The 15,042-nt window shown below is 34.5% G+C and overlaps 1 protein-coding gene across 3 annotated transcripts; it reads right to left on the bottom strand.

Annotated features, from left to right (window-relative positions):
- Positions 1–359: 359 nt before the first annotated feature.
- Positions 360–13,791, bottom strand: copz2 (COPI coat complex subunit zeta 2). Of its 3 annotated transcripts, none has more exons than XR_007827437.1 (10): positions 13,723–13,791; positions 12,114–12,182; positions 11,038–11,122; positions 9,436–9,527; positions 9,138–9,193; positions 7,825–7,902; positions 5,665–5,716; positions 5,125–5,267; positions 2,944–2,982; positions 360–1,308 (listed from the first exon to the last, which is right to left on the bottom strand). XR_007827437.1 is itself a non-coding variant. In XM_051106042.1 (10 exons), exons 1-10 carry the CDS (start codon positions 13,780–13,782, stop codon positions 1,261–1,263), a joined length of 612 nt encoding a protein of 203 aa, XP_050961999.1. In that variant the 5' UTR covers positions 13,783–13,791; the 3' UTR covers positions 360–1,260. The 3 variants fall into 3 exon arrangements, 2 of the variants coding, with proteins under 2 accessions (XP_050961999.1, XP_050962000.1); XM_051106042.1 differs by lacking the exon at positions 5,125–5,267 and adding an exon at positions 2,708–2,740; XM_051106043.1 differs by lacking the exon at positions 5,125–5,267.
- Between the last annotated feature and the right edge of the window lie 1,251 nt (positions 13,792–15,042).

Raw genomic sequence — 15,042 nt, 5'->3', positions numbered from 1 at the left:
CTGAAAGAAGGAGTAAAAATGTGATTGGGTGTTGAAATTCTCCCCTGCTTTCAAACGTCAACACCCACCTTAAATATCTGCGGCCAGTCACGCTTTGATGACTCCACAGCAGCGTCTCTTTGGTTCAGACGTGTAGGCGGAGCCTCGGCTTCGCGATTTCCATTGGCCTACGCCATCCAATGGCAGTCTAAGCCACACCCTCTTTTTATTACTTTTAAACATATGCGTATTTATTCAGAATATTCAGTAAGGAACAAATCTGATTGGTCTACATTCACTGTTCTCTCACCAATAGAGAATCAGCATCGTTGTGGTATTGTCATTCGGCTTTGAAAAAACAGAAACGACCCCACAAGGGCTAAAAAGACTCATGTTTATTCGTTTTTAGTGACATTTTTGTGCATAATTATTTCGTGAAACCATACAGATTTAAACAACAGAAAACACGCAGTTTATTTTACTAGAAAATAAAATATTTCTGTTTTTATGTAAACACTTAATCGGAAAAACTTATTTTGTATCATCAAAACAATTTTTTTTACCTCTTAAATGCTATTACTTTCCATATTTATAAACTACAATACACGTAGTGTTTAGGTGTGGCTTTTAGGACAGTTCATTTTATTATTATTATTATTATAGTGGGCTGCATCATAATATTAATGCCTCTGTCTGGCTCATATCAATTTCATAATATTGCCTAAAATATTATATTAAAAAAACATACATTTTTTTAAATATAGCAAAATATTTAGTTATATATAGGCATAGTGTAACAGAACTTCATCCATTATTATTATTTTTTTTTTTTTTTTGACAAAAGTTTGTAAAGCAAAACAAAAATACAAAAACTGATAAAAGACTACAACAGGTTTAGACAATCAAGTTTTGACCAATTAAATAATAGGTCATGCTAAAAGAAAACATGACTGTACCTTCTCTAAACATAGTACTATATCAATATTTGCTAGGGTTACAAATAATTGTAATTGCTTTGAAGCTGCTTTGGAAATAGACATGTATTTGTGTACTGGTTGATTTTTGGTTCAGAACCCAGTAAGCAAATATGCTTCTTCATATCGTTTAAAAAACACAAATGACCTGTTACTCTTTAACAAAAAATATAAATATTTCAGCACTAAACATGAGATGCAACTGCCCATGTGCACTACTTCAATAATTAATTAAATTACAACTCATTAGAAATAAAAAAAAAATCCCTTGCAATAATTTACAGATTCCTTCAGGTCATGGAAAGTGTTATTTCAGAATTGACCACTTGATCTGCTCCTTTGCTGACTGTAACACCTGAAAAATAAAACAAGGTGAATTATTAGGATCAACCTCACCAAAAAAGAAGCATTACTCTGTATATGCAATTTAATAATGTGAGTTGTTAATCAGTTAATTTAATATGATTTTTTAGATGTATTTCATATTTTTTGTATATATTGTGAGTAATAATACTAAATAAGCCCCACACTGAAGCAATACAATATAGCTGTAAAACACTATTTATTTTTTTTTTTTTTCATTTTCATTTGAAAATGAAGGCACATTATTATGAAATGAAAAACACAATTAATTTATTTTGCATCATACCAGACTCAATTGTACAATAATAAGGCGTAACCAGCTAACAAAAATATGTTTTTGGTAAATGTTTTGCTAATGTTATTAATTGCTATTTCTGAATGTTCAAACTGCAAAAAAAAAAAACAAAAAAAACAAAAGGAAAACAGCCACCAGCTGCTGTATGGATTATGGATTTTATATAAAAGTCCATTTTGATCAATCACTACAATAGAATAAGACCATCACTAAAACTCCAAAAATAAAAAAATAAAAAAATAAATAAAAATAAATAAAAAAAGTTTTAATATAAACATTATAATAAAAAAAATCTGAGAGACTACAGAATAAATTATTACTATTACTAAAATTTTAAAATAATTTTAATAAGTTAAAAAAAAAAATCCATATTAATCAACCACTGTAATGAAGCACTAAAAGTGAGTCAAATAAAAAATAAAAATAAAAAAAAACAAATAAATAACACATGTCCCCAACATTGTTAAATCTAGTCACTGATATTAAATGGAAATGTTATTTGTGTAAAAAAAAAAAAGGAACATTCAGTTTTATAATTTTGCAAACATTATGGGAATGCTACTTTTGAATGTTCTCTGAAACAAGAACAAAAATGTTTCTAAAATAAAATAAAACAATCAGTGAAGAGTGTATAAACAATGTTTTGTGCTAACGTTTTGAGAGCAATATTAAAGACCAGAAAACTTTGAACAAATGTTCTATTAACATTACTTTAAAAACATGTGTTCATGACTTTGAGAGAATTCTGCCAGAATACTGATAGGTATGTTCTTAATGATAAAACTCCCAACCACACTAACAATTTTATGTTACGGCCACAAGGGGGCATCTGAAGACCACAATATTACTGCGTTTCCTAACACTTTCTTAATCAATGGTGATGCCTCTTTTATAATTAAACTTCACTTTAAATTAGTTTCAGTCCATTATCTACTATATTATGCTTCTGTTACCATTCTGCTATAATGTTTAAAGATTTCCCTTAAAGGCTAAATAACATTCTTAAGAGCTTCAATGCACATGCATGTCTACTTCATCATGCATATATGTGTGTGGGTGTCCAACAGCACATATGTGTGAGTGTTCATGCACTTACATTAGAGGTGAGAGCCAGTTTTTCAGTGATGTGCTGTCAAGGTTAGAGTTAGTAGCAGAGGTTAGAGCGAGACTAAAATCAGCGCAGGCGTTAATGATGGTTAGACACAACACAAAACTTTTCAGACCTTTTAACAAGTTTTGAGCTTTACTTTGTGACAAAGATGTTAAAAGGTGGGAAAATGCATCATTATAGTGTTCGTAATGTTTTCTGTACGTTCTTATTGTGTTCAATACCTGTGCCACACTCTGTTCTGATAATGGGTTGTCATCTGCCTGTAAAATAAAGAGCAATTCAAAATCAAGAACAATTACTATTAAAATAATGACTGACCAACATAAACCACAACCAACCAACCAGATCATGCAAAATGTGTCAAACTGTTACTGTAGGCCAAAGTGAAGGTTAAAGGTTAAAGGTCAACAACACACCACAACTCAATTGCTACTACTGTTAAACATCACTAATGGAAAAAAATGTCCCACAGTTGTAGGGAAAATACACAGAGAACATCTGGAGTAATAATAGATCAAATGATCTGAAAATGCCTCCCTAATTGAGAGATTAATGGCATTGGTTGATAATAATGCCAATGATAATAATGTTAGTTCACCTTTCAACAGGATCTTTTAACAGCCTTGATAGCCTTGGTTAAGTTTATTATGTATATATTGGCCTTATTTTAGCCATCAGTTGCTGTATAGATATTACATAAAAGTCCATATTGGTCGTTCACTACACTACAATAGGACTATCACTAAAAGCTGGGGAAAAAAAGCTTTATTACAAAAAAAATAGGGCTGTCAAACGATTAATCACAATTACATACAAAATATGTGTGTGTAATTATTATGTATATATAAATACCCATAAATGTATATATTTAAGAGAAATATGCTATGTACAAAATATTTTTATTTATATATAATATCAATTATATAAAAATATAAATACATGTACTTGTAAATATTTCTTAATTTCTTATTATAATCTCACACAGCACACACATATGTTAGGCAAACTCAAACTTTTATTTTGTATGTTATTAATCATGATTAATTGTTTGACAGCCCTAAAACAATTAAATTAATAAATAAAAAATAAATAAATAAACAAAACAACCTAAAAATTTTAAATGAAAACTACTACTACAAATAATACTTGCAATAATAATAATAATACATACAACATACCAAAAAAAAAAAAAAAAAAAATCCATATTGGTCAACCACTGTAACACAGCAGGACCACTGAGTCGAGAAAAAAATATATAGATAAAATAAATAAATAAAATGTGCCCGACCTGGTGAAATCTAGTCACTGATAATACACAGAAATGTTACTAGTAAAAAATAAAATAATATAAAATAAATTTAATTCATTTATTTTTCCTGACAAATTAAATGAACAAAACATTTAAGATTCATTTCAAAAATACATTTGGTCTGAGATTAAATTTTAAGATTAGAGCTTAATTTCACTGTATTTAAGCAGGACAATCAATAAAATTGAAAAAAGTCTAAAAGATCACAAAATAAAATGTACATGTGAGATGTGTTCACATATAATGCATTGCAATTTTACTACTAATAAAAAATAATACTTAAAATGTATTAACTTTTCTAATAATTAAAAACAAAAAAGTTTCAAAATGCATACAAATCTACATTGGTTGACCACTGTACATCTAAAAGATGACAAAATAAAATGATACAATCTATTCATGGATAATAACTTGCCAATTGTTGTGTTAAAAAAATACAATAGTTTATTTTTTTTTAAATTTTCTAATTAAAAAATGTTAAAATTAAAAAAATAGATTTATTTACAAAATACAAATGCCTGGGATTCAATTTTTAGACGTTATATAATAGTTACATAATTTGTTTTGGTACTCTCCTGCCCAGGGACAGATGAAATTTAGCTCTGTAGCTAATTCTGGGGCAGTTTTTTTGGCGGTCTATTGTCCCTGTCAAATAACAAATTAAAATAAAAAAGAAATAATTAAAAAATAAAAGAGCTTACTTTACCTCTATTATCTATTTGTATTTTGTTTTGTATTCTGTTTAGTAATGTATTTAAATCTTATTTGACTTTAAACATTTATTTACTGGGTGGGATCTTAATGGGACAACGTCTTCCCTCCCTTTCGCTGGAGTGAAAAATAAAACTCATAACAGCATAAATCAGAAGCGTGGACTGAGGTCAGCTGTGCTGAAATCATGCCGGTCATTGATTGAGTGAGTTTATGTGAGCGTAACTCAAAGATGTGACTCAGTGTCTCCCACTCGGCAACGAAAGGTTTACGGTCAGATGTCAGCGCCGCGTTTTCTTAATATTGATCGTCTACCTGGGTTACAGCTGTTCTTCTCACACACGCTTGCGCATGCCATGCGGTTACCTGCCCACTCTCTTACCCTCGTCCCTCTCTCTCCCGGAGGGAGAGAGGGAGGGGGGGGCTGAAGGAGAGCTACAGTAGTTGCCGTCTCTCTCCTTGGCCCTCCATGTTACCAGTGATGTAATCAAAAAGGACGAAGCCATACGCTTGCTCCGACACACACTGACAGGGCAAGAGAGGGGATATTTAGTCTGTGTGTGTGTGTGTGTATTTATGTGAAAGGGACACATTGGTTATAGAACACTAGAATGGAATCTTCTGTTTATCCGTTTTCAACATTCTACATTTTTTAACATTCAAAATTTAAACCACAAACTGGAGAAAAAGAAAGGGTGAATTCCTGTCAAGCTGAAATGATGTGCTGAGGTAATTATAAAGACAGGAAGCAGTGATTCTGGGTAAAAAAGCAAGCTAGAGACTTTGCTGACTTGGAGTGCTGCTGTCACAACTGACAACTGTCTGGGGTTTACTAACAAGCTGTCAGACCCCTTAAATACGAAAAAACAAGTACTTTCAGTTCATTACACAATGATATTTGCTCTTCTATACAGTCTCTTACCCTGTAATTGACCTTTTCAATCACCTGTTGGGGGTCACTTTCCAGGATCACCCTGCAAATAAGTTGAAGAGCAGCATATGAATATTGAAAGTCATGAATTTCCTGACACAAAATTGCTAGCACTGACATTTGTGAAATGAAAACAACCATCATGACACTGATAAACTCAACTAGATGAGTAAAGTTTGAGAACAAAGATTGAGTTGGTTTGACGAAGCCTAGCCTGAAAGTTTGAAGCAGTTGTTTACGTATGAAAGCTGATGTTGCTATCATGATTTAGCACATCGCTTACATGATTTACCATGTTGTTAGCATGATTAGCAAGTTAATAGCATGATTCTAGTTTGATTAGCAAGTTACTAGCATGTTGTTAGCACAAATAGAATGTTACTAGCATGTTTCTAAAATGATTAACATGTTACTAGCATGTTTTTAACATGACAAGCATGTTACTAGCTTGTTGCTTTTCTTTTTTATAGGCTGATTACAATGTTGTTAACATGTTACTAGCATGTTGTTAGCATGATTAGCAAGTTAATAACATGGTTCTAGTATGATTAGCAAGTTACTAGCATGTTAGCACAATTAGAATGTTACTAACATGTTTCTAGCATGATTAACATGTTACTAGCATGTTTTTATCATGACAAGCATGTTACTAGCATGCATAATTAGCTTGTTGCTGGCATGATTCTAGTATGATTAGCAAGTTACTCGCATGTTGTTAGCACAAATAGAATGTTACTAGCATGTTTCTAAAATGATTAACATGTTACTAGCATGTTTTTAACATGACAAGTATGTTACTAGCTTGTTATCATGTTGTTAGCATGATTAGCAAGTTAATAGCATGATTCTAGTATGATTAGCAAGTTACTAGCATGTTGTTAGCACAAACAGAATGTTACTAGCATGTTTCTAAAATGATTAACATGTTACTAGCATGTTTTTAACATGACAAACATGTTACTAGCTTGTTGCAATCATGTTGTTAGCCTGATTAGCATGTTGCTGGCATGCTTCTAGCATGATTAGTAAGTTACTAGCATGTCGTTAGCATGATTAGCCAGTTACTACCATTATTAGCAAGTTACAAGCATGATTAGCATGTTACTAGCAGGTTGTTAGCATGACTATCTAGTTACTAGAATGTTGCTAGCATGATTAACAAGTTACTAGGATGTTGTTAACATGATTATCAAGTTACCTGCATGTTTCTAGCATGATTAGCATGTTACTAGCTTGCTGAAAGCATGATTAGCATGTTACTACAATGTTTCTAACATGGTTAGCAAGTTAGTAGCGTGTTACTATCATGTTGTTAGCATGATTAGCATGTTACTACAATGTTTCTAACATGGTTACCAAGTTAGTAGCATGTTACTAGCATGATTAGCAAGTTACTAGAAGATGTTTGCATGATTAGCAAGTTTCTAGCATGAATAATATGTTTAAACCAGCTAAACCAGTTGATTTAGTAAAACCAACTAAAAAACAGCTAAAACCAGTCTAGGCTGGTAGTCTAGTTTTAGCTGGTTTAAGTTGAAAATAGCTGGTTTAACCCTGGCTGGTCTTTTAGCAGGTCTCCCAGCTTGGCCTGATAAAACCAGCCTGACCAGCTAAAAAGTGGCCAAAACCACTTTAAAACCAGCCTGGGAGACCAGCCAAAGCAGCCATTCAGCTTAGGCTGGTTTTAGCTGTTTAGCTGTTTTTCGAAGTAGGGAGTTGCTAAGATTTGATTGACAGGCGATCTGACCAGTCATAACACTGAATCCACCAATTTTGTCCGACAAACAAATCAGACAGAAGAGTAGACTTGAACTTGAAAAATAGTGTGTATTGACATATTTCCGCCGCTGAAACAAGATACTTTTTCATGTTCGTTCATGTTTATTTCATGCTATAACTAGTAAAAAGGAAGAGATGATCAGTTCACAAGCTGCTCGAACTGAGGCGCTACACATTAATGACCACCAGCTGAGACATAAAGTAACCTGCTCTGCCTTGTCTGTTGGCGTGTTGTCAGTGTCCTCTTTGCTCAACGATGCATTTTTAACTGAGAACATGATGCGTGGCGTGAGAGCACCATGGCTTGTTGGACATAGCAAGAGTAACAAAGGGAGGCGGGTCTTTACGAAGAGTCATTTGTGTATTACTTACCCTCCATCGATGATTTCATCCACCACGAGGAACACTCCATCCATATTATCCAGCAGAGTCCTTTTCTCCACATTCTTCCTGTTGGAGAAGAACCAGACATCTGAGCACACAAGTGTTCCTCTGTGACATCCTGTGCTGCACTTCAGTTTCTACAGTTACCACAAGAAGCCTGATGCCAAAAATTTGGGGAATTCTGACATGAATTAGCCTATAGGCAGCTAGAACTGCACATGGTGTCAAAATGGAACTGTTCTTGAAGGATTAGTTCACTTTCCAGAATGGAAATTTCCTGATAATATACTCACCCCCACGTCATCCGAGATGTTCATGTCTTTCTTTCCTCAGTTGAAAATAAATGAAGGTTTTTGAGGAAAACATTCCAGGATTTTTCTCCATATAGTGGACTTCAATGGGGATCAATGGGTTGAAGGTCCAAGTTTTTTGTACCCTACCTTTTTGAACCGAACTTCACAGATGAAGAACTAACCATGCGTGACATTTCCAGTCCCAGACGCACAATGAAGAGCTAATGCAAGATGAGCATTTGTGGTTAAACAGTATATACTTTTTTTTTTTTTTTTTTTAGAAAATTATGGATCGTTTCACTAGATAAGACCCTTATTTCTCGGCTGGGATTGTGTAGAGCCCTTTGAAACTGCAATTTAGACCTTCAACTCACCGGCTCCCATTGAAATCCACAATATGAAAAAAAATCCTGGAATGTTTTTCTCAAAAACCTTCATTTCTTTTCGACTGAAGAAAGAAAGACATGAATGGATGACATAGGGTGAGCAAAATATCAAGAAATTTTTTTTTTCTTTAAAAATCAAAACATACAATGGCCACAGTGTTGTCCTAATATTACATGGCCTCAGATTTCATATACAGCTGTTCAAAAGTTTAAGGCTGGTAAGATTTTTTTTATGTTTGTGATAGAAGTCTATTATGCTCACCAAGGCTGCAATTATTTGATCAAATATTATGATTTTAATGAATATAAATGTATTAATATTAATATTATTTAATAATATAATTTAAAATAACTGTTTTATTTTTAACAAAATAATTTATTCCTATAATTTTCCGCATCACTACTCCAGTCTTCAGTGATCTGTCAGAAATCATTCTGATATTCTTCTTTTAGAAATGTTGTGCTGCTTAATATTTTTGTGGAAACTGATACAATTAATTCAGAATCTTTCGTAACTGTCACTTTTGAACAATTTAATGCATCCTTGCAGAATAAATGTAAAAAAAAATCCTACTGAACCCAAACTTTTAAACTGTAATGGTATATCAGAGCATGAACTCACCTCAACATCTGACTGAGAGACTCAAACAAGCAGTTCAACACAGCCATCAGCATGAGCTGAGATCAGACAAATACAGGAAAAAGACAGACAGACAAAAAGGAAACGGGATGAAACACAGCTGATGTTTTGTTATATCCGCATCCTCTTTGACAAACAAAATAACATAGATGCCAAATAGTGTCCAAAACTGACTATACCGGCAAATAAATTGCGATCACATGCAAATTAAGTGACAAGATTCAAATGTGGACAGCACTTCAGCCAATCACAAAGCAGCTCATCTGCATACATGACTTACCTCATTCTCCTGAGCGCTGCCAACCACATAAAAGAACAAGTCTATGCTGCTCTTGTAGACTATCGTCATTCCCTCTAAGAAAGCAATTTCATCTGCGCACACAGAAAGGAACCACAAGATACACAAGAGTTATCATTTATTTGTACATAGAAATGTGTATATTCAGTTACAGAGACATTAGAGGCCTATAACACTGGTCACTAAAACTGGCATTTTAATATTTTTTATGATTCTTTTGATAACAATAAGACCTTTATCTTAAAACAGTATTTTGTTGAATGTGTTTTTGCGGTACCTTGGCTGGTTTAGGTCTGTCATGGATAAATAAGATATTAAAACCGCCATTAGATTAATGAGTGATTAAGTGAATCATTCATTCAAATGATTCATTCAAAAATGATTTGTTCATTCATTTAAATGGCTCTGAGATGCACAAATGTTCACCTCCAGCTTTGTTTTTAACTACTTTTATTGGTAAACCTGACAATATTATGCCTGAAATGTTCTTGTTTGTTGAACCGTTATATAAAATGAATACCACATTTGCGATCACGCACACGTGCTGATATTCAGGAAAACAACACTTTTGCTTGTGTGGTATTACTTAACTGTATCATATCTTATAAAAGGCGTGTTTTTGTTTGCTTTTGTCATCTCACATATTGTTAATACAACAATTATGATATTGTCGTAGACAATAAATATTGCACACCCCTACTTTTAGGCAAGTCTTTGTGAAGCCAACATCAAAGTTATTTTCATCAAAGTTAACTTCTTTAGCTTATTTTGCAGTTTAATAATCAAAATGACAGAGTGAGACCACAGCGACTACAATGCTTCAAAGCAATATACAGCACAGTTAAAACAACACATACAATTATTATGCTAATTCAAGACCAGTTTCATTTTCTTCTGTTATGTACTAGGAAATCTGATCCCAGATCTGTGTTTTACTCTGAGACACCGTGTTAAAATCAACGGGAGTCTGATTACTGAAAGTTTCACGTGAAGCAAAACAAATTTCACCTACATAAATCTCAATATGTTTGATGAATATCTGACTTAGGAGTAATAGAAAACTCCAAGAACTTTATACAGAGCAGGCAGTTTCATCTTTCTCCAGGTTCACCTTTAAGAGACAAATACAGGTGTGTATTTTGACCATGTTAAAACAGTTAACACCGAAACAGGTGAAAGGATCAGGGTGGTTTTGTTGTCCTGGTGTCATATCCTTCACACCACAGGGCAAGTGACAGAAACATTTCTAAACTCTAGAACAGGTTCTCCACCCAGTTTTCCCGTAATATAACCTGCAAGCCCCAGAGGAAGCTTGCAAATGCAAGTTCTAATGAGCAAGGACCACTGTAAACCAGTAACTTGATCTGGGACTGATTTAGGACGCTTATTATTTATTTTGAGAGTGGTTCTGGCCACAATAAAATCTCTAAACTTCCTTGAATTTACTATGAAACATTGATCTGAAGAGCTTGAGTTGGAACATAAAGCAGTCAATCAGGTCTACTCACTACAAGAAAGAGCCTACATCTGGCAGTAAACTGATTAGCAAAATGAAACATCAGAGCTAATAAATAATAAACTTACTGTCAGCTTTATGTGTTTTGTTGAAGACGTTCTTTTCAAAATTCTTCTGCTCTTTCATGGAGGGGTAGAGATCTGGATCATAGTACTGAAATTGCACAGGAATCATTTGTTATAGTACATGAATACGTATTCATAAAGCTTAACTCATATTTCCACATGTTCATGTCTGCACATGTTTGCTTTTTTTCATATAAAATGGCTCTGTAAAAGAGGAGATCCTCTAGAGTTGTAAAGTTGATTTCCAACCCTGTTTGAACAAACCTGCCTGTAATTCTGTGCTAGAGTGCTAGAACTAAATGGAACTAGAACCTGCCCGAATTCAGATTTCTAGGAGCTTGATTCTGCACCAAAATTGACATATATGTGACCCTGGACCACAAAACCAGTCTTAAGCAGCACTGGTATATTTGTAGCAATAGCCAGTAATACACTGTATGGGTCAAAATGATCGATTTTTCTTTTATGCCAAAACTAATTAGGAGATTAATTAAAGATCATGTTCCATGAAGATATTTTATTAACTTCCTACTGTAAATATATCAAAACTTAATTTTTGATTAGTAATATGCATTGCTAAGAACTTCATTTGAACAACTTTAAAGGCGATTTTCTTAATATTTAGAATTTTTTGGCACCCTCACATTTCAGATTTTCAAATAGTTGTATTTTGATCAAATATTGTCCTATCCTAAAAACCATACATCAGCTTTCAGATGTATAATCTCGGTTTCAAAAAATGTACCCTTATGACTGGTTTTGTAGTCACATATAGTGTTGATTATAAAGCATTATAAAAGTTAATTTTAATTTTTTTTTCTCTGTTACTCTAAAAGGAAAAAGTCATAGAGATTCAATAAATAAAATTTAAAAACAAAAATATACAAAAAATATTATTCTTTACTACGAAATTCCTTTGTTTCTCTATGTGAAGTATCTCAGTTCGTTTTCATATTTTACTGTACCAGTTGCACTGTTCAGAGCAATTTTGAAAATAACCCAAATGTCTAAAATCAGCTAATTTTCCATCTCCAGTGACAAGAAAGTATATTTTAGAAGGGTAAAGGAAGTCTACGCACCTTTGAAAGCAGTCTGTTTCCATCATTGTCTAAAATGAAGATGGCCTTCACAGTGTAGAGCGTGGGTTCCTGGTTTAAAATAAATCAATGTTAATTTCAAACATTCAACATTACATTTTTTGTTTGTTTGTTTTTTTACTTTACAATATCTCAGATGTCATAAATACACCCTTGAAATAATTCCTACATTCCAACAGACAGAAAAACACTATAAAAAGAGAAAGTCTAGGCAGAAGCGGTTGTTTGTTGGCTCTCACTCGACTGGGTCCGTCCGGGCCAAAGTTCTGTCATGCACTGACTACCACTGATTCAAAGTCTGAGTGTATCACAGAACTTGAGCCAGGAGAACAGAAGGAGAAAACTATCATCTGATCATCTTTTCAGATCATATGGTTGGAATACAAGACAACCCCATCTCGATGTGGACCTTCAGGGCCAACAATGAAACTCTGCCCTCAGACAATTATAATAGCATGCATATCAGTTTCACGGTAACACCTTGCACTGCAAATCCATCAAAAGTGTTACCAACGCCCCTTTAACTAACATAAACTGTTATATATAACAATAAAACATGCAGCATATTGCCATTCATTCCATCCAAGGTTAAATCAATGAAAGGCTTCCTTTTGTGTTCCTTAAGATTATGTGTAAACAATGCAAGGTCTTGTACTTTTACAATGAATCAGTCATCTGTAAAACTGTCAGCCCTGTGACCATCACTTTTTAAAATACAAATTATGACAATATGTTCGGAATTCAAAGCATAATGTAAAAAAATTGTTTTTGAAGTCTTGTATAAGGTTTAAAATCTTACTTTTCTACATCTAAAAAGCACTTTCATAGTCAAACGCCGTCAAACTGACGTGCTGCTATTTTTCTGCAGCTACAGTATTACTTATTCGCAGTTAGAGCTGATGTTGTCCAAATAGGTCAGCTCATAAGATTATTAAAATGTCCATGGCAAGCAATATCCCTGATCTCCTCCAAGTATCCACCTGTGGAATCAATCACGCGTCGCGCACCATACAGGCAGTCGCGCTCCGCTCAGGCAGAGACGCGTCGAGGACGTGGCATCCACGTCCCACTTTGAAAACCCACTTCTTCCACGACTAGACGGAAAAAACTTTCAGAACAAACTGAACCCAAGTACAGACTGAACATAAACAAACCCGTAGCGCACAAGAAGCGAAAACACATTATATTTGCATTGTGCGCTACAATGTATGATCCGTTCATAATCGGAAAAATAATGTTATGACTTGGTCCCATAAATTTTCGTTCGCTCGCAAAGAGAAACCGGATCGGTTTCTGGCAACAACAATTCGGTTTTAGCGAGAAAAAATGCATGCACGAGCGTTTATAATACAAGACTATATATATATTCAGTAGTTCACAACTGTTGAGTTTCTTAAAATATTGTTCCAACTTAGCACGCTAAGCCTTAGAATAATATAAAGAGTAAATAGTTGCTGTCGAAAACATATTTCTCCACAGGTTCAAAGACAAAAACTGCGCACAAGCTATCAAAGCCAGTCGATTTACCATTTTAGCGTTTACAATATGTAAAATAATAAAAAAAAGCGAATAAATGGCACACATATCTCACCAGAGCCGCGGAGTCCATGGTGGTAGCACAGTGTTGACGTGGACAGCTTTGAGCTGTCATTACAGTAGCGCTCCTAAAACCCTCTGACTCACAGGGGGCGTGTCTGCAACTGCAGCCCTAGAGCCGCCATGTTGGCTCGAACCCACCATTGCGCTCTGCTTCGGCAGCGCTACAGTGCAGGAGCCACAATGGCGGCTTTCATTGCACGCTCTGCTGCTCACTTGAATGTTTGTTGAGAATGAAATTAAATGTTGGGCGTCATATCATTTGCTCTGATGAGTAACTCGTTTTCAAGTTTCATTGCGAGTGACTGCCACCATCCTGAAGCACCTGAACCAACAGGATATGCAATGAATAGATAATGAACGATTGCTAAGCAAATGAATTATGTAACGCAACCTCTGCTAGCGCGACAGGGGGCAGCAGAGCTGAAAAGGTCCAGGGATCAAGGGGTGAAACCTGCTTACACACAGCTTATTGTAAATACACTCATTAAAATGTCACATAATAATAATAGTAATACTAATCTGAAAATCCTTTCCCTCCTTCCTCTTTAAAGATAAACATGACCATTCATATTGAGTATGATGTTACTGTTTACACGGTGGTCAAGGATACGCAGAGTAAATGTAGGCTGCCACACCCATCGTTTTCAAAAGTCTTAGTTTTTGTCCACTTACACTGAAGCCCTGTTTACACTGGTGCATTTTCGTTTTAAAACGGCGTTTTTAAAGTAGAAATGATCCTAGTGTACACTGGCCTTTTAACTACATTTTAGAAACTATTTCAGTCCACAGGACACAACCAAAAACGCATGTCACATGACCATTCTTGATGTCACACACATTAAGGTAGTTTTTGGTCTGTTTACACTGAAACGCAACCCGGAGTTTCAAAATAGTGTAAACAACAGGCAAAAGTTATGTGTTTTAAAACAAAAACACACTAGTGTAAACGTAGCATGAAATGCAACCCGGAGTTTTAAAACTAAAACGGGGTCTGCAGCGCTTTCGAAAGTCTCAGTTTTCGAGGGTCGAAAACACCGGAGTTGTGTAAACGTTTTGTTTTAAAATGAAAACACACTAGTATAAAAGTAGCCTGAAATGCAAATTAAAACAGGGTCAGCAGCGTTTTCGAAAACCCTGGAGTAATGTAAACAACTGGCCAAATCGTAGCAAAAGTTATGCGTTTTAAAACGAAAACGCACTAGTGTGAACGTAGCGTTAAACGCAACCCAGAGGTCTGCATCATTTTCGAAAGTCTGCATTTTCCATTTACGAGGGTAGAAAACATCGGTGTAGCGCAAACGACAGGCATAAC

The sequence above is a fragment of the Labeo rohita genome, chromosome 3 (assembly GCF_022985175.1).
Source record: "Labeo rohita strain BAU-BD-2019 chromosome 3, IGBB_LRoh.1.0, whole genome shotgun sequence".
In the NCBI taxonomy this organism is placed as follows: domain Eukaryota; kingdom Metazoa; phylum Chordata; class Actinopteri; order Cypriniformes; family Cyprinidae; genus Labeo; species Labeo rohita.
This window is presented reverse-complemented; position numbering and strand designations above follow the sequence as displayed.

Excerpts from the sequence above, each read along its gene's own strand:
- copz2 (XM_051106042.1), bottom strand. The coding sequence starts at position 13,782 with ATGACAGCTCAAAGCTGTCCACGTCAACACTGTGCTACCACCATGGAC. Across the intron at positions 11,123-12,113 it reads GAAACAGACTGCTTTCAAAG|TACTATGATCCAGATCTCTA; the intron begins GTGCGTAGACTT and ends GTGCAATTTCAG. Across the intron at positions 9,528-11,037 it reads CAAAACACATAAAGCTGACA|ATGAAATTGCTTTCTTAGAG; the intron begins GTAAGTTTATTA and ends CTGTGTGCGCAG.